The sequence below is a fragment of the Sciurus vulgaris genome (assembly GCF_902686455.1).
Source record: "Sciurus vulgaris genome assembly, chromosome: 2".
Taxonomy (NCBI): domain Eukaryota; kingdom Metazoa; phylum Chordata; class Mammalia; order Rodentia; family Sciuridae; genus Sciurus; species Sciurus vulgaris.
This window is the reverse complement of record NC_136462.1, coordinates 203,653,826-203,675,670: the sequence shown is the minus strand read 5'-3', so window position 1 is coordinate 203,675,670 and position 21,845 is coordinate 203,653,826. Positions and strand designations below refer to the sequence as shown.

General features: G+C 62.8%; 1 protein-coding gene across 14 annotated transcripts in view; it reads left to right on the top strand.

The window, feature by feature from the left end:
- Positions 1-21,845, top strand: part of KCNQ2 (potassium voltage-gated channel subfamily Q member 2) — a 50,713-nt gene that overhangs the window by 5,018 nt on the left and 23,850 nt on the right. For 10 of the 14 annotated variants that reach the window (XR_013761967.1, XR_013761968.1, XM_079127993.1 and 7 more), the window contains exons 2-9: positions 10,165-10,255; positions 10,633-10,759; positions 11,105-11,280; positions 12,233-12,358; positions 16,381-16,491; positions 17,123-17,218; positions 20,089-20,183; positions 21,194-21,223. Coding sequence is in view for 12 of the 14 variants with exons in the window: in XM_079127993.1 (XP_078984119.1) it covers positions 10,165-10,255; positions 10,633-10,759; positions 11,105-11,280; positions 12,233-12,358; positions 16,381-16,491; positions 17,123-17,218; positions 20,089-20,183; positions 21,194-21,223 (852 nt within the window). In the remaining 2 variants the exon portion in view is untranslated. The remainder of the gene's footprint in view (positions 1-10,164; positions 10,256-10,632; positions 10,760-11,104; positions 11,281-12,232; positions 12,359-16,380; positions 16,492-17,122; positions 17,219-20,088; positions 20,184-21,193; positions 21,224-21,845) is intronic. The other 4 variants (XM_079127994.1, XM_079128000.1, XM_079127996.1 and 1 more) reach the window with 1 other exon arrangement.

The following is a 21,845-nucleotide window of genomic DNA, read 5'->3' as shown; positions in this document are numbered from 1 at the left end:
GGCTGCTTCCTGCACGGCGGCAGCTCAGCTGTGCTGACAACCGGTCACTGTCAGCTCCAGGAGCTTCTGAAGGCAGCGCTGGCATGTGGTGACGTGTAGCTCCTGGTGGAGGAAGAGGCAGCGGATGGCAGGTCAGCTGGGCCTGCACTGGGGTGGAAGGCCAGGGTAGCCGGAAAGAATCATGCTCGCTGTGCTCGCCTGCCCTTCTCCAGCCAGGGCCCCCACGGTCCCTGTTGTGCCCAGTGGGCTCTCGCTACTCTGAGGACCTGGATGTGTGCTCCTGTCAAGGGTGGGCAAGGTGCGGGCATCACCAGTGGGCCCTGGGCCTTGGGCAGGGCTGAGGAAAGGGGTGTGCCAGTGTCCAGGGTTGTGTCCTCTGGGGGGTTTGCATTCCCTTCGTCTTCCCATCCCCAGGTGCCACTTGCCGTGAGGGAACCAGGGTGCCCAAGGCCAAGGAGTGGGCCCAGGGTGCCGCAGGCCCTCCTCAGCCTTGGGTGGAGAGACCTGCCCACAAGGGGGCGCTCTGCATCTCCCAGTTCCCCAGCAGCTTCCTGCAGAAGAGTCAGGGCCTGGGCGACGGTGGCTGCCCACATGGGGGGGTGCGTGTGCTCCTGACACACTTCAGGTCCTGTGTCACGGGCTCTGCTGGTTACCTGGTTGGAACAGAGCTAAGTCTTCAGTCTCTTTTAGGGTGACTGGGACTAATTTTGTGAATGTCCAAAAGAGCAGTTGTTCCAGAATATTCTAACAGGAGTTGTTTGGAAACCATCTGCAGAGATGCTTGGCTGCCTTGTGCGTGGCTTGCAGCGTGAGCTCTGGGCTGCCCTGGACGCAGGGTTCCCCTTCCCTGTCTGCAAAGGGCTGTGTTCTCTCCTGGCCCACCCTGGCCCGGGTCCTGTCTGGTTCCATGCTGCCCATGAGCCCTTAGCCTGTGACTTCATGGTGGCAGGGAAGACAATTTACTGGTGTGGAGGAGGAAAAGGCCCAGTTTCCCCTGGGGTCCCAGGTTTTGGGGAGTGGTGAAAGGCTCAGGAGCGAGGGCAGGGCTGAGAACTCTGGCGTGCCTGCTGGAAGGGCGTGGAGTGGAGGGCTCAATGAGCCACGCTGCAGACGCCCGCAGTCAGAAGGGGCATGATCACCACAAGAGCCTGGCTCAGGAGGCAGAGGGACATGCTGGGGCCTGGACAGCTTGTCCACTCACTGTGGGGCAGCAGGCCCAGGGTTGGGCAGGACTCGGCCCACCTGAGCTTCTGTCACTAGGCAGAGGCTGACCGGGGGCTTCGGCACCTGAGCCCCCAGGCTGGGGTGGGAGGCAGCCTGGGGTTCCCGCTGTAGACCAGGTAGTTTATTAGCACCAGTAGTGGGGTGCTCTCCTCTTCTTATCTCCTCCTTTCAGAGCAGGTCAGATTCTCACAACTGCACACCAGACACACCCCAGGGGGGAAGCCAGTGAGTGCAACACCCCTGCCTCCTCTTCTCTGTGGCTCCTGGCTTCTTTCTTCCAGAGAAGTTCTTTGCACGTGTTCTGTGGTGCCTTGTGCTGGTCCTCACGCTGAACATGGCTCTGCACTTGCCACAACACGTCCTGCTCTGAGCCTGGGGAGCCCCCGTGCCCCTCCCAGGCCACGGCACCCTGCTTCGTGCACGAGGGGTGGGTTCCCGGTTGGCGACACGGAGGCCGTCTCTGGGGTCTGCCGGCGCAGTCTTCACACGTGTGCAGGCCTGGCAGATTCCTAGAAGCTGCCTGCCTACTGCACAATGTTCTTGTCCCAAAATGTCTTCCTGTGGTCCAGATGTGGAGAGGCGCGGGTGCCTGTTATGTGTTTGTGGGAAAATGTCCAATAGGAGACAGGAGGAGGGGCAGCAGGGCTCTGGACCCTGCCGCCAGCCCCTCTTGCCTCGGTGGCTGCCCTGGACGCCTGCCACACAGGAGAGGTGGGGAGGGTGCTGTCCATGGTCCTCATACTGAGCCAGGTGGCCCCTCCATTCTGAGCCCAGGCGGCCCATACCAGCGCGGGTGTGGGTGTGGCTCCCCTGGCAGGGGAGGCCATGTGGGGCCTGTGGGGCAAAGACCAGGGGCCTTGGTGCCAGCAGCTCTCCTGGGGGATCCCTGGCCAGTGCCTGGGTGGGTCAGAGCTACTTCTGGACCAGCGTTGACCACTGCTGCCTGCAGACAGCACTGCGTCCCCCTTGACCAACCTTGCTCGGTTTCTCACAGAAACCCTTGGTTGTGGCTGTTCTTCTGGTTGCAGAAGTCGTGCTGCCTGCCGCAGGAAGTGGGAGATGCTGCAGGGCCTGGGAAGGCGTTAGTCCTTCCTGAGGGATCTCCTGACCTCAGCCCTCTGCACATTCTGAGCAGGGCGGCTTCAGGCCCTCAGCTTTTCCTATGCTAAAGGCACATTGGGGGCTTTCCTCATGGATTGGTTGTGCCATGTCTGCTGTGTCTTGGTGTGTCTTGGCAGGTTTTGGTGTGACTTGGCGGGTCTTGGTGTGTCTTGGCATATCTTGGCAGGTTTTGGTGTGTCTTGGCAGGTTTTGGTGTGTCTTGGCAGGTTTTGGTGTGTCTTGGCAGGTCTTGGTGTGTCTTGGCAGGTTTGGGGGGTCTTGGTGGGTCTTGGTGTGTCTTGGCAGGTTTTGGGGGGGGTCTTGGCATGTCTTGATGTGACTTAGCAGATTTTGGTGGGGCTTAGCAGGTCTTGGCATGTCTTGGCAGGCTGGTCCCCCTGGGCTGCTGCCCTGCCATCAGGCCCGAGATACTGGGGTTAGGTGGTGTCTGAGTCAGGGCGACGTCCGGGACCCGTGTGTGTGTGTGTGCACCTGTGCCTGTACTCGGTCCAGTCCAGGCAGGATGTCCTGTCCAGACAGGTCATTCCCACATGCTCCAGTGTTGCCTGGGCACAGAGCCACTGCGCTCGGCAGTGGCCCAGCTATGGGAGGTGTTTACAGCCTTGACTGTTTTTAAAAACTGAGGTGAAAGTCCTGACAGCCTCTTGTAAGTGAATGACCTGCCCATCCATCTGGGAACTTGGCCATTGCCCCTCAAGATGCCTGTCCCCACCAGTGGCCACTGTGAGGCCCCCACCTGGCCCCAGCACCATGTTCTCCTTCCTGCCTCTCAGGTGGGCCTGTGCTGCACGTTCCAGCCAGTCTGTCCTATGCATCCAGCTCTCCCTGCGGCGTGTTGGAGCTTCAGGACCCTGTGCCAATGGACGTCCTGGTTGTCTCTGTCCTGCGGTTGTCGGGGCAGCACTGCCGTGGACAGTGGTGCTGTGCTCTTGGTTGAGTGCTGCTTCTGGGGGGACATGCCTTGTTTTTGGTGAAAATCTTTTGCCCGTTGCAGGCTTGGGCTGGCCCTCCTCCCTGCACTTGCTGTCCGTGGGGCCCAGCTGCTGGGCTTGGACTTCTCTCTAGCTGGAGGCACCTTGGCAGAGTGGTCTTGCTGCTCAGGTGCTGGGCTGGGTATCTGGTGATGAGGAGGGTAGAGGGCTGAGGCCCTGCCCAAGGGGGAGAGAGCATATACCTGCACTGGGCAGTGCTGGGCAGTGTCGGGCTGGAAGGAAGCCAGGATCAGTGAGGAGGGCGGTCCTGTGCCTGTGTAGAAGGGAACTCCAGGCAGCAGGATGAGGTGAGCAAAGGCCCTGGGGTGGGGAGACCACTTGGTGAGGCTGAGAAAGAGCAGGAGAGGAGTGGGGAGGGGTGGGCATGTTGGAGATGGCCAAGCCAGGGCCAGGGTGTGAGCAGGGCCTGCCACCTTACTGCTTCTGGGACTGAAGTAGGGTCCATTGGGGGCTGCAGGAGGCCCACAGGGGCAGTGGAGCATACACAGGAATGGCATGTTGGAGTGAAGGGCTGAGGAGCTGTGGGGAGGGTCCAGGACACCTGTGTTGGGTGGAGAGGGTGGTGGACCTGGGGAGGGCACCCAGACCAGCCCTGCCTGGTACACCCTGGGTCTTGGTCCAGCACCCATGGTGCATAAGGGGAGCAGCCTAGCGGTGTGGAACTGCTGTCTCCAGGGACCGCAGCACCAAGTTGGGAGGCTGCACCTGGATACAGTCTTCCCCGCCTGCTGAGCCAACTTGCTTCCTGCCAGCCTGGCCCCATTTGCACCAGACACTTGGTCTGCTGGGGAGGCACCTGGTTGCTGTAGCAGCACAGTGGGCCCCTGCGAGCCTCGGGATTCTGCTGGGGTGTGTGGTTAGGAGGCAGACCGTGGCACCTCTGAGCCCCTGTGCTGGAGATAGCTGTTGCTGGCCACTCAGGGCCACTGGTCAGTGGGCAAGGAGGGGCCCCCTGGGAGCCCCTTTTGCCCTGCCATTAGGAGGAGGGCTGGATGGGGACTGGTGGGCTAGGGATGTTGGTGGGGTCTCCAGTGCTGAGCGGCAGCTGGGCCTGGGGGCTCCTGTGCTGCACCTGTAGGCCGAGACACTCTCTGGACACCTGCTGTGTACAGGCAGCCTCCCAGGCCTTAGGCTCCCACCGGTGCTGCCCATCTGGGCAGGTGTGAGGGGCAATGGCCCACAGCCTGTAGCGGGATGGTGCAGCGTGTTCAGGAGAGCCCAGGGTGCAGTGTGGCTGCTGCCCTTCCCTGGCCGCAGACCAGGCAGCCATTCTTCACGTCCAGCTTGGGCCTGGGGCGGCCGTCAGCACCCGCCTTCTCCCTCCTGAGGCCAGAGAGGCAGAGGTCCTCAAGCCGAGCAGTTCATTAGGGGAATTAGATTCCAGTCAGCAGCTCCGGCTGCGGCCTAATGGACGTGGAGGGAGGATGTCCCTGGGGAGCCTGCCTGAGAGTGGACCAGAGGGAGGCCAGCAGGGCTGCTCACCCCTGCTCCCCAGGCCTGCTGGGCTCCCAGCCCCCAGCCCGGGGATGGGGCCTATTGGAATGGGCCATGTTCTGGGGGGTGCATTTCTGCAGGGGACCCTGTGGGAACACAGAGCCCTCTGTTGGAAGAGGGGTGCAGCACGGGGCCAGGCAGTTGGCTCAGACCCTCCATTTCCTGTCTGTAAAATGGGGACAGGAGCACCTTCCTCCCGTGAGGTTGCTGTGTGCCCCGCAGAGTACAGTGCTGAGGATCGTAGCCTCCCTGCCCACCTCCACAGTAGCCTGAGAGCTCTCCCTGGGGCTGGGGACAGAGCAGCGTGCTGGGACAGGCCTGCCCTGCTGGTCACGCATTCGGTCTATACTACTGTCGTTTGTCAGATGAGATTGATAGCCCGGCCAGCTGCAGTTGGCCTTTGGGGAGGCGCCTGGCTGGAGCACGGTTACCACAGCGGGGTTGGGCAGGGTCTGCAGGCTGTGGTGCAGCCTGGGGCTCCATCTCCCAGCCAAGCCCTGCCAACGAGAGGGGTCAGGATGAGGTGCAGTGGTTTAGTCAGGTTTCCCAGAAATGTCCTCGGAGCGGAGGGAGGGAGGCAGGTGTCCCTCACTGGGCAGGGCCCAAGCCAGCACCCCTCACCCTGGCACTGTTGGTCCCTGCTGCAAGCTGACCACCTGGTGTTGTCTGGCTGGGGTGGGTGTCCTGTGCTCTCTGCTGCCCACTTGCTCCCTGCCCAGTCTCCTCCTTGCACTCAGGCTGTGTCAAGAGGGGACCCGCTCTCCCTGAGCTCAGGCTGTGTCCAAAGCCTTCCTCTCTTCTGCAGGGTCCAGCCTGCTGCTGGGAAAGATGGTCTGTGTGCTCTGGATTCCAAAGGGCTGTGGCCCGAGCCTCCCTCTTGGCCTCCTGTGCATTGGGATTTGGGGTGTTTGGGTGGCCTCTTCCCCACAGGTGGGTAGGGCCGCCCCGAGCTGTTTGAGGGCCCAGGAATCTGGGGCTAGGGGCCAGCCGCTCTCAGTGCCGGTCTCCTTGGTAACTGCTGCCAGGGAGGCATTCTGAAGTTGAATCTATTACCATAATTAGCTGGGAAGCCCCTTGAGGTGCAATTCTGGGCTGCAGGAAAGCCACCCGTTCTCCTGCCTGGAGGCTTCTCCCTTTCTGTCCCCACAGGCTTGGCTGGCCTCCAGGCCTTGCTGGTTCCTGTCCTGCTGCCCAGCCACACCTGGGCAAGCAAAGCACCAACTCCCAAGTCTGATGTCCCCTCAGAATGTGGCTACTGTGGTGCCCGACCCAGGCGGAAGGTTATGGGCCCCTCTGAGCACTGGGCGCCTGTGCGGGCCCCACACATCCCAGGGTCTTCATCCTCTCCCGAGGGGAAGGGAAGGACGTTGCCTCTCCAGCAGTTTCTCTGAGTGTCACCGCAGCACAGCTCCAGCCGGTGACCCAGGACGGGCTTTGTCCCCAGGCTGCCATCGTACGGTGGGGCCAGGTCCAAGGGGGATAGCCCAACCCTGTCCTTCTGCTGGGCCAGTCCTTCCCCACTGGGGGCTCAGGAGATGGACTCTGTCAGGTCCCATGTCACTGAGTCCTCTGTGCTGGGGGACCTCGGAGCCAGAGGACGGGGAATGTTCTCACCCCTCCCAGGGACAGAGGCAGAGCTTTGGTATCCCCGTTCTAGGGTGTGCGGGAGTGCGGGGCATCGGGGAGGCCTCTGCAGGCCAGCGGGCACTGGTCATCCAGGCACCTTCAGGTGGGAAGGGGTCTGGGGAGCCTCTCTATCATTCAGCTGGCTGAATGTGGGGCTGGACATGGGGTGGGACGTGCAGCAGGCTAGCGAGGGGCCCCGACTACAGCCAGGAGTCTCCCCACCGCCCTGGGCCTCTCCTGGGAAACCTCGAGCTGGGGAGGAGGGTCTGCAAGTGAGCGGATACTCCTTCCTCTTCCGGCCTCCAGGAGTGTGTGGGAGCACTTCCCTGCGTGCCCGCCAGCCGCCCCTGCCCGGGCTCCCCCGCGGGGCCATCTGCGCCGTCTGTTCAGAAAATGTAAAAACAAAACGTGGAGCTTGGTGGGCACTTCTGGGCGGGCTGCTGGGCAGCGCCCAGTGCTGCCTCCCTGGCGAGGCCCGGCACCCACCGCTGCTCCCGGGTGAGGGAGCAGGGCCTTCCAGGGGCTGAGCCTCTGACCAGCTCCGTGTTGGCGCCACGCACCCCGGGTGCTCTGAAGGGCTGCCATCGGTATGTCAGGGTGTGGAGAGCCCCTCATCTCCTGGCTCTCTAGAAGGTTCTGAGATGCCCAGTCGGAGCCCTTGGCAGCAGGGCCAGGGGTTTCACTTAGAAGAGTCTTCCACAGTGTGAGCTGGCCTCTCTGGACCTGGTTCTAGACACTGTGGACTTGGGTTTGGTCTGTGGGGCTGTCCTGGGCTCTGTCCTGTTTTCTAATCTGGCCAGATCACTCCCTGCTGGATCCTGGACACCCTTCCCCCCCTTTCTCTGGGTGTTGCTCTTCCCTCTGCCAGGAACAGCCTTCCTCCTCTTCCCCTGCTGGTTCTGGCCCGGGGTTCGTGTCTCCCTGGGTTCCCTGTGTTGGTCGGTAGGGCTGAGCTGGTCCCAGAGCCCTTTCTGTGATGGGGTGCCTTGGGGACCTGGCCCAGGGCCCAGGAACCCCTGTTCCCTGGGAGAGCTCACCAGCAGGCTAGCTCAGTGGCCAGGACAAGGCACACAAGATGTCTGCACTTTTTTTTCAGGGCTCAGTTAATTGAATCAATTGGCTAATGAGCAGAGGAAATTAATTGCAGTTTTGAATGTGCCGTTTCTTCGCATGTACTCTCGGTGCCAGTGGGCCCTGCCAGTGCTCCGCCACCAGCGGCCCACTCCGCTGCCAGGAGCTGTCCTTGGGGGCCACACCCTGGGGAAGGGGAGTGCCCGGTGGCTGTGCCCCAGGGCCAGTGCGTGTGACAGGGGTTAGCCCAGGGGACAGGCGCTGGCAGGGATTGTGCACCTTTCCTTGGGGCTTCAGGAGCAGGCTGAGCCTCGGGTGCTTGGTGGTGGTATGCTCACCCTTCCCTGGAACCAGCAGAAAGGGGTGGACCCAGGGCTGGACCCAGGTCGGGAGCCATGTTGCTGTGACCAGGGCCAGGGGGTCCTTGGGGCCTCACTGGGAGACTTGTGGCCCCAACTCCGGAGCAGGCGGTGGAGCTGGCATGCAGGGGAGGGACGCCGTCTCTCGGACCTGGTCTTGTTCCCTTGTGGCCCTGAGGACCCCGTCCTGCGTCTGCACGGTGTCCTGGGGCTTTGTGCTTCCTGTGCAGCCCTGGCCCCTTAGCCTGGGCTGCAGGGACTCTGCCTGAGCACCTCCCCACACCGTCCCCTTGGGCACTGCTCTGTGGGCCTGCACAGTGCTGGCTTCTCTTTGGACACAGGTGCGGGTCGGGCAGCAGCGTGCTGGGCGGGTATGAGTGAAGCCGCGAGGCCTGTGCTGAGAACGCCTGGCAAGAGGCCTCCATGCCCTCGACTGTCCTCGGGCATCGACCAGGGTGTTCCTGCCTGAGCGGCTGAGTCAGCGGCAGGCCCAGGCCCTGGCTGAGGCCCTGTCTTCCCTGGGTGGGGTGGGGCGGGTGTCCTGTGAGTGTGGCTGGCCTGGGCTCTGTGGGCCGAACACGGTCTAGGAGTGGCGTATTTTTAGGTGATTGACACTTCAGCTGTGGCTCTGAGCAGGGCTGAGGACCCTCCACATGATGCAGGCCCTGGGGTGAGGGGACAGTGAGAGACCTGCACTCTGCATGGGCAGCAGGCTGGCTGCAGTGGGCTGTGAGAGCCTGGACGGCAGAGGGCCCCCAGGCTGCGAGCTGGGCTCTGGGGCAGGCAGGTGACACAGTGCAGGAGCGGGCCTGGGCACCTACTGTGTGTGGCGCTGTTCCCATGGCCTGCTTGAGTTGCTGACCCGCATGGGCCGGGTCTGACTGGGATGCAGAGGCTGGGCGGGGGCCGGCTACACGTCGATACCCCTGGACCTGTGCCGCCTCCCGTCTCTGCTGAGCAGGCCCCGGTCTCCCAGGCAGGGGGCCCAGCCTGGGGGTTTGGGTGAATGCTGGGGTCTCCCGAGGTACCCCTGGGCTGGCTCCTGGCGCTCCGAGGGCTTTCTTTTCTTTGTTGGTGGTACTGGGATGAAGCCAGGAGCTCTCATGTGCTAGGTGAGCAGGGCACTGAGCTGAGGCAGCCCCTCAAGGCACCCTCTTGCCAGAGAAGGAAAACAACAGTGGGTCAGGTCAGGTGACCAAGTGCTGACCTTCCACCTGTGCGCCCAGATGTCCCACACACCCAGGACTTGTTCCCCATCTGTCCGAGACTGCTTATGTTGCCTTCAGCTGGCTTTGCCCAGGGCACGGTGGTAGGGGAGGCCGGGAGCAGGACCCACCGAGCCTCAGCCTTCACAGGCCAGGGACATCCTATCTTCTGTCTGCAAGGGGCAGAAGCGACGTCCAAGCACATTAAGTAACAGGCTTCCACAGCCTGAAGTTCAGGCCTCAGGCACAGCTGGATGCAGGTGCTGGAGGCGGAGTGTTGAGACTCTCCCTCTCCCACCATTGCTCCCCGCCCTGTGCCTTCATCCTCCGGGAGGCCTGTGCCTGTGGGCCTTACACCAGGCCCCAGCCTGGCAACCCCAGGGCAATGGGGCCTCTTTCCAGGTGGTTTAGCTTGAGCCAAGGTCCTGGGGCTGATGTTGCATGCCAGCCCTACGTGGCAGCCCTTGATGTCAGGAGACCCTGCATCTGGCTGGAGAGGATGGTTAAGAGGCTGGTGGTGGTACTGCACAGGGTGATGTCTGGTGGCAAGTTACACCCCTCTGGCACCAGTGGCTCCAATGACAGGGGGCATGTGGGGCTGGTAGAGACTCCCTTCAGCCAGGTGAGCTCATGGCCGGTCTGTGGATCCACAGGTGGAGAGTGCTGGGGGTTTCCTCTGGCCAGTAGGCAGAGCCGGGAAGGGGATGCTGTGTGCAGGGAATCCAACCCAGACATGTGGACATGCAGCTGTGAAGCGGCCCCGTGCCCTGGGCTCCGGGTTCCTTCGTGTCAGCATTAGCAAGGGCCACTGTGGTCCAGGGAGCTGCAGCTCCTGTGTCCACGCCTCGTGGCCGGATCAGGTTCATGGCGAGGGTCTGCCCTGGACGTGGTGGAGTGTGGCCTCGGGTCCTGACGATGCCTTGGGTTCGCTTTCCTGTGCCGAGGTGGCTTGCAGCTCCCAGGAGGAGCGGTCGTGAGGGCCTCGGCGGGGGCGCAGGAGGTGGAGGGGCCGTGCAGGGTGCCCTGCTGCCCCACGGGGGCTCTGACCTGTGGCTCTCCGCTGCCCTCCAGGTTCCTGCTGGTCTTCTCCTGCCTGGTGCTCTCCGTCTTCTCCACCATCAAGGAGTACGAGAAGAGCTCAGAGGGCGCGCTCTACATCCTGGTGAGCCAGCGCTTGGGCGCGGCCTGGCACAGGGGCATGGCTGGCCCCAGCGTGGGTGGGGCTGAGCCCGGAGAGCCCAGGCTCCCTGGGCTGCAGACCCTGAATTCCGGTGGAAGCTGGTCCCTTACTGTCACCTGGGGTCCTCTCTCAGTCCTGCCTCCCCCTCACATGGACACCAGCTTTGACCAGACGGAGCCTGGTCCAGCCCAGAGAGGGAGGACCCCCCAACCCAGTCAGGGAGGACCTCCCGGCCCAGACCAGCCCAGATGAGGGTGGTGTTCTCACCTGGGGTCTTCAGGCCCCACGCGCTCATGGCCACGGCGCACGGGGTCCCGTCCTGTCCAGGGGGCTGACCCTCACCTCTGGGCTCCCCACAGGAAATCGTGACCATCGTGGTATTTGGGGTGGAGTACTTCGTGCGCATCTGGGCCGCGGGCTGCTGCTGCCGGTACCGTGGCTGGCGGGGGCGACTCAAGTTTGCTCGGAAGCCCTTCTGTGTGATTGGTGAGGCTCATGGGGGTGGACGGGGGGCACAGGGTTGGGTGCTGGTCTGGAAGAAGCTAGGTCCACATTGGCTGCAGCAGGCTGGCCAGAAGCCAGGACCAGCTTCTTCTAGAAGTTTCTTCTCCCCTCTGACTTCGAGGTAGGACAATCGGGAGGGAGAGGAGAGCCAGGCAGCCTGTCCCAGACCCCCACAGGCAGGTGGTAACTGTCCATCCTAGGGCCTGGCACTGCCCAGACCCCACCAGGCTCTGTGCACACTCTGTGTCCACCTGTCCCCTGTGGGTGGGGGAGGAGGTGGTTCTGTGGCGAGGGAGGAAGGCTGGCCTGACGCTGCTGTCCCCGCAGACATCATGGTGCTCATCGCCTCCATCGCCGTGCTGGCCGCCGGCTCCCAGGGCAATGTCTTTGCCACATCTGCGCTCCGGAGTCTGCGGTTCCTGCAGATCCTGCGCATGATCCGCATGGACCGGAGGGGAGGCACCTGGAAACTCCTGGGTTCTGTGGTCTACGCCCACAGCAAGGTGAACAGCCCAGGCCCGCAAGGGAGGCCACTGCCCACCTGGGTGCCTGCTGCCCCGGGGTTTCTCCAGGGGTTATGGGCAGGGGGAGGGAGGGCCTGAGGCCGGGCCTGGGCCTGTGGTGTGGAGAAGCCTCCTCCCCTTCCAACATGGGGTTTCTCTCCACAACTCAACCAATTTTCTCATCTGTCCCCGGAAAGCCGCTTTCCTGCACGGCCAGTCGGCTGGGCCCCCCAAGCCTCTGACTCTGTGGTCAGGTGTCTCATTTCCTGGTTTTGAGTGCCTGGATCGATTTGCTGCTGGAGTCACCTGCTGGGCTGGTTGTTTAAGCTGCGGCTTGCGTGGCTGCTGGCTGGGGTCCTGTGGGGTGGCTCATCTGTGTTCCTGGGGTCTGAGGGCCTGGTGGCCAAGACCCCCATCCTGACAGGCTATACTCTGATGCCAAACTCGTGTGGCTGGGTTTATTTGCCTAGATGGTCCCTCCCCGTTTTCCTACCTGCCAGAACCCGGCAGGACTTTGCTGACCGTGACAGCTTTAGGGCAGGGGTCAGGCCCTAGGGGAGGTGGGCTCCCCACTACATGGTCCACTCTCCTTCCCTGGAGGTTGGGGTGGTCAGATGCAGCTGGGTGGGGCCCATGTCCCCTTTGGAGCTGTCTCTGGAGGGTCTTCTCCTGTGCTGGCAGACACTTGGAGACCTGGGCAGCCACTGGCCATGGGCTGCTATTCTCCCAGCAGGTGGAGGGGCCTGGCTGGACAGCATTGTACAGCCACGTCCCCTTCTAGCTGTGTTGTGACCCCCCCAGCCAACTCCTGCAGGAGAGGTGCCAGTTGAGCCTTGGCCGGCCTTGGGGGACCCAGCTGAAGCTCTGGAGACCCAGAGCCCGGTAGGCTCTTAGCCTGGACACTGGCCAGGCTGGCTGAGCGTGGCAGTGACGTGGCCTGTTTTCCTTGTAGGAGCTGGTCACCGCCTGGTACATCGGCTTCCTCTGCCTCATCCTGGCCTCGTTCCTGGTGTACCTGGCAGAGAAGGGTGAGAACGATCACTTCGACACCTACGCAGACGCGCTCTGGTGGGGCCTGGTGAGTCCCAGCTCGCTGACCCTGGGTCAGCATTGCTTCCCTGAGGGCGCATACCTTCCTGTCCAGTCCAGAGGCTGTGCCCACACTCAGGGCCTGCAGAGGGGACCCCGCTGCCCTTGGAGGAGCAGGCTGGCCATGTCTCTTGGGGGCCACCTGCTGGCTGCCCACAGCCCTGACAGCCTTAGAGGTGGTGACAGAGGCTGGTCGTGGCTGTGGATGCGCTGGCCTGTGAGTGCGTGATGTGTATGCATGTGCATGTGTGCAGGTTCACATTGTGTGTGCAGTTGCATTCATGTGTACACATGTGCGTACCCATCACATGTATGATGGCATGTGTGCATGTGTATGTATGTATGTGCATGTAAGAGTAGGTGTCTGAGTGTGTGTGGGTGTAAGAGTGTGTGTGTAAGAGTGGGTGTGTGAGTGTGTGGGTGTGTACGAGCGTGTGCGTGTGTGAAAGTGAGTGTGTGTATGCATGTGAGTGTGTGTGAATGTGGGTGTGTGAGTGTGTGTGAGTGTGCATGTGTGGGGTGTGAGTGTGTGTGGGGGTGTGAGAGTGTGTGAATGTGTGGATGTGTGTGGTGAGTGTGAGTGTGTGTGCACGTGAGTGTGAGTGCTGGCACTGGGAAGAGACTGGCCCATGTCCCCACTGCTCACCTGCTTTCCTGTGTGCCTGGGAATCGTGGGAGGAGAGAGGATGGGGTGGGGACTCTGAGATCCCTGGCAGGTGGGGCCTGTCTTGGGGCTCCCAGGTCAGGGCCAAACCCATGACCTCTTATCCATTTGGGGGTGGGGGCTGCAGGTTTGGCACCCTTCCCAAGGTCAGGTGCACTGTGCTGGGCCACCCCCTTCTGGACTGCCCTCTGGCCCTGCCCCCATGGTAAAAGGGACACTGCTCTCTCTGCTACCCTGGGCCTAGCCCTCTAAACTGCCCTGTCCAGGGTGGCCTGGATCCTGCTTCCATGGCCACCCCTCCCCAGGGCCACCCCTTCTGTTGTCACGGCTGCTCAGGTGTGTAAACTGCTCTCCCCCTGCCTCCACGCCCCCCTGACCTCCCTCCCCCGCCCTCCACGCCCTGCTGGCCTCTCCCCGTCTCTTCCTCCCACTCGCGCCTCTCTGTCACCTTTCACTGTCATGTAGCAAGTGGCAACAAATCAGGGCTTTGTGTCTTCAGAATTAAGTGCTGGTCATGTTAAGACTGCACACCAGGCTGAGGCCCAGGCCATGGCAGAGCCTCAGCGGGCGTGGGTTTGTGGTTGGCAGTATCTCCCTAGCCCACCTGGTACCTGCGGCAGACTTCTCGGGGCCCCTTCCAGAACCTTCTCTGCAGGTCCTGCAGCTGGCTGTGAGTGCTGACCCTACTGCTTCTGCACCCTGGCCAGTTCCATGGCCTCCGTGGCCACCTGGGCTGCTGTCCCTGTCCTCTGAGGTGCTGACCCTACTGCTTCTGCACCCTGGCCAGTTCCATGGCCTCCGTGGCCACCTGGGCTGCTGTCCCTGTCCTCTGAGGTGCTGACCCCATTGCTTCTGCACTCTGGCCAGTGTCTGGCCTCCGTGGCTGCTTAAGCTGCTGTCCCTGTCCTCTGGGGTGCTGACCCCACTGCTTCTGCACCCTGGCCAGTGCCATGGCTCCGTGGCCGCCTGGACTGCTGTCCCTGTCCTCTGAGGTGCTGACCCCACTGCTCCTGCACCCTGACCAGTGCCATGGCCTCTGTAGCCACCTGGGCTGCTGTCCCTGTCCTCTGAGGCGCTGACCCCACTGCTCCTGCACCCTGACCAGTGCCATGGCTCCGTGGCCACCTGGGCTGCTGTCCCTGTCCTCTGAGGTGCTGACCCCACTACTTCTGCACCCTGACCAGTGCCATGGCCTCCGTGGCCACCTGGGCTGCTGTCCCTGTCCTCTGAGGTGCTGACCCCACTGCTTCTACACCCTGGCCAGTGCATTGGCCTCCTTGGCCGCCTGGGCTGGTCCCTGACCTCTGAGGTGCTGACCCCACTGCTTCTGCACCTTGACCAGTGCCATCTCCTCCGTGGCCACCTGGGCTGGTCCCTGACCTCTGAGGTGCTGACCCCACTGCTTCTACACCCTGACCAGTGCCATGGCCTCCGTGGCCACCTGGGCTGGTCCCTGACCTCTGAGGTGCTGACCCCACTGCTTCTGCACCCTGACCAGTGCCATCTCCTCTGTGGCCACCTGGGCTGCTGTCCCTGTCCTCTGAGGTGCTGACCCCACTGCTTCTGCACCCTGACCAGTGCCATGGCCTCTGTGGCTGCTTAGGCTGCTGTCCCTGTCCTCTGAGGTGCTGACCCCACTGCTCCTGCACCCTGGCCAGTGCATTGGTCTCCTTGGCCGCCTGGGCTGCTGTCCCTGTCCTCTGAGGTGCTGACCCCATTGCTTCTGCACCCTGGCAGTGTCTGGCCTCCATGGCTGCTTAGGCTGCTGTCCCTGTCCTCTGAGGTGCTTACCCCACTGCTTCTGCACCCTGGCCAGTTCCATGGCCTCTGTGGCCGCCTGGGCTGCTGTCCCTGTCCTCTGAGGTGCTGACCCCATTGCTTCTGCACCCTGGCCAGTGCATTGGCCTCCTTGGCCGCCTGGGCTGCTGTCCCTGTCCTCTGAGGTGCTGACCCCACTGCTTCTGCACCCTGGCCAGTGCCATGGCCTCCTTGGCCGCCTGGACTGCTGTCCCTGTCCTCTGAGGTGCTGACCCCACTGCTTCTACACCCTGACCAGTGCCATGGCCTCCGTGGCCACCTGGGCTGGTCCCTGACCTCTGAGGTGCTGACCCCACTGCTTCTGCACCCTGACCAGTGCCATCTCCTCTGTGGCCACCTGGGCTGCTGTCCCTGTCCTCTGAGGTGCTGACCCCACTGCTTCTGCACCCTGACCAGTGCCATGGCCTCTGTGGCTGCTTAGGCTGCTGTCCCTGTCCTCTGAGGTGCTGACCCCACTGCTCCTGCACCCTGGCCAGTGCATTGGTCTCCTTGGCCGCCTGGGCTGCTGTCCCTGTCCTCTGAGGTGCTGACCCCATTGCTTCTGCACCCTGGCAGTGTCTGGCCTCCATGGCTGCTTAGGCTGCTGTCCCTGTCCTCTGAGGTGCTTACCCCACTGCTTCTGCACCCTGGCCAGTTCCATGGCCTCTGTGGCCGCCTGGGCTGCTGTCCCTGTCCTCTGAGGTGCTGACCCCATTGCTTCTGCACCCTGGCCAGTGCATTGGCCTCCTTGGCCGCCTGGGCTGCTGTCCCTGTCCTCTGAGGTGCTGACCCCACTGCTTCTGCACCCTGGCCAGTGCCATGGCCTCCTTGGCCGCCTGGACTGCTGTCCCTGTCCTCTGAGGTGCTGACCCCATTGCTTCTGCACCCTGGCCAGTGCATTGGCCTCCTTGGCCGCCTGGGCTGCTGTCCCTGTCCTCTGAGGTGCTGACCCCACTGCTTCTGCACCCTGGCCAGTGCCATGGCCTCCTTGGCCGCCTGGACTGCTGTCCCTGTCCTCTGAGGTGCTGACCCCATTGCTTCTGCACCCTGGCCAGTGTCTAGCCTCCGTGGCTGCTTAGGCTGCTGTCCCCATCCTCAGACTGCCCAGTTGCTTTCTGTGCCTGGGGCAGATACCTGGAGCTGGGGCCCCTGGTTCACAGGAAGGCGCTATCCCTTGGGGGGGTGCGGCCCACCTGCCTCCACTTACCTGCAACCCCACACCCCTGGGCTTGTGTTGGGCCACCTCCTGGTCCAGCCAGGGCATGCCCTCTGTTGGCCCATGTGGTCCTGGGGCCTGTGGGCAGCCACTGAGAGGTTGTCAGGTCACCTGCAGGAACTTCCTGCCTCTGGCCTTCTCATTGCCTGGGCTCCCCTCAGGGTACTGTGGGTATGAGTGGCCACTGCCGCTGCCCCGCTGGGGGGTAAGTAGCAGCAAAGGCCCCCTTGTCAGTCCGCAAATGAGCCTGTGGGTGGGTCCCCAGGGGCTCAGCAGCCCAGCGTGTTGGGCTTCCCTACCTGTCTGGCCAGCGACCCAGTCCCTTGCTCCACAGATCACCCTGACCACCATTGGCTACGGGGACAAGTACCCGCAGACCTGGAACGGGAGGCTGCTGGCAGCGACCTTCACCCTCATCGGTGTCTCCTTCTTCGCCCTTCCTGCGGTAAACCTTTGCCTCTTCCTGCTGGGGTAGTGCACGTGCTCCCCAGGAGTCTCGGTGACAGGCCACCCTCATGGGGGTCTGGCCGGAGCAGGGTCCACGCCCCTGGGGAGTCCTCACCCCACACTGGAGTGGAGGCTGCCCTGGAGAGGGCCCGGTGACGCTGTGCAGGCAGCCCCCCTGTAGGTGTGCTCCCAGGGTCCCATGCTGTGGCTTCTGACCCAGCTCTGATGGTCACTGTGACCTCCTGTCAGCCCTGGACAGAGGGGTCCTCGAGATCGGGAGCACTATAGCCTGGTGGCTGCTCCCCTGTTGGGGCTCCATGGGAGCTCAGCCCACCCAGGCAGAAGGGGCCAGGGCTCTGCTAACCCTTCACAGCACCAGGCTGGGCAGCTGGCGTGGTCTGCGAGCTGGCAAATGCTGCGTGTTGGCAGCTGTGCCTCCTGTAGGCCAGCGTGGTCCTTGGCCCCAGTCAGAAGGCCTCCTGGCCTGCTCTCCAGGGGCTCTGGGACTGAGGTGGGAGGGTGGGGCTGTGTGGGAGGTGGGGAGTGACCTGGGTTCTGCTTCAGCGTCTGGCCCTGATGAGTTGGGAGGTGTGGGTCCCCAAGCTTGGCCTGACCCTGATGACTTGCAGGGCATTTTGGGGTCTGGCTTTGCCCTGAAAGTGCAAGAACAGCATCGGCAGAAGCACTTTGAGAAGAGGCGGAATCCGGCCGCTGGTCTGATCCAGGTGGGTCCCAGCCTTCCCCTGGGGACCAGGGAAAGCCCCTGTCCAGCCCTCCTGGTGGAGTGGAGCCTGCTCAGGCTGGGCCAGGCATTACCCCGTCTGTGGACGGGGCCACAGCCCGTGTCCCTCTGCAGGAATATGTGGGCAACAAGGATGTCTAGATCAGTGTGGAGCATGTCAGATGCCTGAGGCTGCACAGCCCCAGGCCCCTGTCCTGGGGCTGGCCTACCAGGCCAGGCCGTCCCAGGCACTGTGGCGGGTCCCCCAGTGTAGACAGCTGAGTGGTGGGACCCGTGCTTGGCAGCGTCACTCGGTGGCAGATGGTGCCGCCCTGTCTGAGCACCCTGTCCTGAGCTCAGCCAGCCTGTCCCACTGTGCAGGGGCAGGTGGGGTGTGGTGGCCACCTGGCTGTGCGGGCGAAAGAGCAGAGGTTCCTGCTGGACTCGGGGGCGGTGGGACTTTGTGGGCAGCCAGGCGCAGCCCCTCCTTCCTTCCTTTTCTGAAGACGTGGCTCCCTTGGTCTTGACCATGGGTCCAGCCTGCTTCTATGTGGGTACGTGTTCATCTTTTACCTCAAAAACTCCAGGCGGCTACTTTGTCTGTAATTGCAAAAGAGCACAGAGAGGAGCAGACACCCCCCAGAGTCTGGCTGCCCTTGACATTTACAGCAGGGGCCGTGACGCGGCGCAGGCCTCTCAGGGCAGAGGGCGCAGCCGCACCCCACCTGCTGCTCCTCTTTCGGCTCCCTCCCTCTTGGCAGCCAGAGGGGCCCGTGGGAGCCGAGGGGGCAGCACTGAGTCCCTGCATAGGTCACCAGCTCCTCGGCTCAGCTGCCAGGCTCCCCGACGCCGGGCTGTTCCCAGGGTCTGACGAGGGGCACAGGGTGGAAGCTGCAGCAGAGTGGCCGGTCAGGGGGTCCTTCCTCTGAGGGACACTGACCCACCGTGGGGACAGGATCACGGCTGTCAGTAGGTGTGTGACCTGGTGCCACCCCAGCTCCCAGGGAGGAAAAGACCCCGGGGAAGCTCCGGAGGAGACCAGGAGCTTCGTGCCCAAAGGCATCTGGGGACCCTTGCGTCCTTCTGGAAGCCAGCGTGCCTGGGCTGTGGCCCTCACTGCCTCTTGTACGTTGGAAATTGTGAACCTCTATGGAAGAAGTCGGTGAAGTCCTAAGTGGACGGCCATCCCATGTCCGTGGGCTGGAAGACAGTCCTGTGGACGTGGTCTTAGCTGAACTTGATCGCAGAGCAGAGTGGGTGGCATCCCTGCCACGAGCCCACGGCCCTGTTCTGTGGAGCTGGAGAAGCTGGTCACGAGGTTCAGTGGGATTGCCGTGGACTGGAGGGCCCCATCAGGCTTGAAGCAGGACAGTCAAGGTGTCCACTTCCAGAGGTGCTGGAGCCGCCCTGATGGAAGCAGCCAGCTCTGCTGTGGTGGGGGCCACAGGTCAGTGGAGTGGAGTCCACCAGCCGGCCCACTGTCCCTGGGGACTGATCTCCAGCAGGAGCCCCACGCCCATCTGGGGCAGGAAGCATCCCCAGCACACGCTGCTAGGACGGCCGGGGTCCTGGTGCAGGCCTTGCTTTTGCGGTGCTGGGACTTGAGCCAGGGCCTCGTGCCTGCGGGACAAGCTCTGCTCTACCCAGCTGTGTCCCCCGTTTACTGTCTTAAAAATGCATTTTAGAAGAATGAAAACTGTCACTTACCTCATATCATGTGCAAAAATTAACTAAATGGATCACCAGAAACCTGAATGTATGAGCTAAGGCCACGAGGAGGCCTCAGAAGAATCAAGCTCCCTGGCCGGCATTTCCCGCACCAGCGGCAAAGCAGGGAAGGAGAAGGTGGCATCATGGAAGCTGTGGGCTGTGCCTGGGAGGGCCAGACACGCGGCACAGAGGTGTTGCACAGATGTGGGGGCCCAGCGTCCACAGTACGTGATAGATTCTCAGACAGAGCAGGAATGCAGCCCAAAGGGTCACAGGCAGAGACTTTCACAGAGGACGAGCAGACAGCCAGCAAGCTGGGTCACTGGTGGCCACTGGGAGGTGCAGGCCGTGCCCACGTGAAGTTACTTCGTGCCCACTGGGGACGCTGTGTGGGTGGAAGTGGCCTTTGCCCTCTGCTGGTGGGTTGTACAGAGCCACTCGGTGGTTGCCTGGAAGCTTGGCAGGAAGCTCTCAGTTGCCCTGCAAGCCCACCTCGAGTGACTGACCAGGAGAGCTGAGTGAGCAGGTGATGTGCCCAAAGTGAGTGCACAGCAGCAGTTACAGTAGCCCTGGGACAGACGAACCTAGGTCCATTAGTGGAGGAGTGGGTGGTCAGGATGTGGTGCTTCCACGCAGTGGAATACTATTCAGCCATCAAAAGGAACAGAGCATAGGCCATGACAGGGACCGCCTGAGGACGTCATGCCCAGTGACCAAAGCCACATGGAGAAGGCAGAGTGTGTTCCTCACTAGGAACTAGTGTCCTGTCCTGGAATGCGATCGGTGGCTGTGGGACCTGGGGAGGCAACGGGAGTGGGCACACGATGGACCCCGCGGGGGTGAAGCAGCTGTGGGGGCAGCAGATCATGTTTGGGTTCCACCACAGGAGGAAGTGCAGGGGCCACACCCCAGGCAGGGGTCCACCTGGAGGATGGCCCAGCTTCTCAGTCCCCCTTGACGGGCCCCTGTTGTGCCCCCAGGCCACAGGGCCCCAGGTGAGCCCCAGAGGGCCAGGGTGGGCAGCAAGGGCCGCCAGGCTCAGGAAGGCCTGTCCTCCTCAGCGCCGGCCCCTGCCCTGGCTCTCCAGGGGTGAACGCAGGCTGGGTGGGCAGAGGGCGGCCGGGGCACGGGGCCGCCCTCTGCTGAGCCCCCGCTCTCCTGCAGTCCGCCTGGAGGTTCTACGCCACCAACCTGTCCCGCACAGACCTGCACTCCACCTGGCACTACTACGAGCGCACCGTCACCGTGCCCGTGTACAGGTACCGCCCGCCCCGCCCGCGAGCCGGCGAGGCTCAGTTCCGTGTGCTCTTCAGCCCCATTTTCTGTTGTTAATTGTTTAGGCCGATTTTTGTTTCTTTTTCTTTAAAATGTATGCATTTTCAAAAAAAATCGTGTGTGGTTTATTTCGACCATTGATTTGGTTCCTTGTTCCCCTGTCACAGCTTTTGTTTCCCACCCCTCCCACCCCTTTGCTTTCTGTCCTTTGCTGTGTGTCCCCAGTACCCTGAGCTGAGTGTTGGCTGTAGTGCTGGGTGCACAGTCTGCCATGGCTGGTAGGCCCCAGCTCCAAACCCAGGAGGGCGATGGTGACCCTGGCCCCCAGCAAGGACAGGAGCTCTGTGTGGGAGGGAGAGTGACCCCAGACCCCAGGAGGGCACTTGGGCTAGGAGACCACACTATTTGGGGGTCCCAGGTGCCCCCAAAAGAACAGAGCACAGGAAAGCCAGGCCTGGGAAGGAAGCGGGGAGGTGGTACTGGCCAGTTGGGCCCCGGACCTGCTGGTCAGCTGTGGGGTAGGATCTGTCTGTGCCAGGCTCTTGCTTAGACTAAGGCCTGGGGTGAGAGGTTCTGAGAGCACAGAGCGTCTGTGCAGCTGGGTGCTGCTGCTGAGTCCCTCTGCTCAGCTGGGTTCAGTGGGACAGGGTCCTTCCAGCTTCCTCTCCTGCTCCGGGTGTTTCCGGATCCCAGCCCGCCCTGGGTGGGTGCAAAGCCCGGTGGGCACTCTGTGGCCAGGGCTCATCTGAGCGTCCTGTCCTCACATCCACCCTGCTGGTGCCTCTGGAGCAGCCCTGGACCGCGCCCTGGAACGCCCGCATGCAGCGCCGCGCACGGTGCCCTGGCCGGGCCGGCCGGCTGAGCCCTGTGCTAATTCTCTCTGTTCTGTTGTTCCCCCTCTTCCCTGACTATTTTTTTCGTTTCCTTTTTCTTATCCCGTTCTTTTCTACGTTTCGGTTCTTCCCCTTTGTGTGTGTGTGTGGACACTTGAAAGCTCACAAACTCAAACCTACGGGGCCTCCAGGTAGGAACTGCATGGCGGAGCTGTGTGTGTGGTGTGCGTCCTTGTCTGCAGGGACCCGTCTCGGGCCAGGCCACGGCCTCCCGCTGGCACCCCCGGGCCTCACTCCCTGTGGCCCCCCTGCCTGGAGCCCAGTCCACCTCCTCGCCCCGGCCTGCCCCCTTGGCGCTGCTTCCCGTTGCTGCCCCTGTGTGCCCGGGCCGTCTTCGTCCTCCTGCTTCGTGCCTTGTTTCACAGCTGTGGTTCCCCATCCCGCCCCCACCTGCACCCCATGGCCCTGCTTGTGAACAGAGTTGTGGATGTGGGGCCGCCGTGTGGCTCAGGGACTGTTGGGGCCACAGCGGCATCCCAGCCAGAACCCAGGCAGGGGAGGCTGTGCACAGCGGGGCACCTGCCCCGGCGCCTGCCTCCAGAGTCTCCCTCCCGGAGCCCCTCAGCTGTAGGTTGGCATCCAAGACCTGGGAGCCTCCCAACTGGGTCTGTGTCCAACCTGAAGGCTCCTTGGTGAGCCTTGGCCACTGTGGTGGGCAGGGCCTACAGGGTGGCCACAGGACATCCCTCCTCCTTCCCCTGAGCAGCGTGTGGGCCTGGGCTGGATGGAGCCACATCCTGTCCAGTTCCTCCC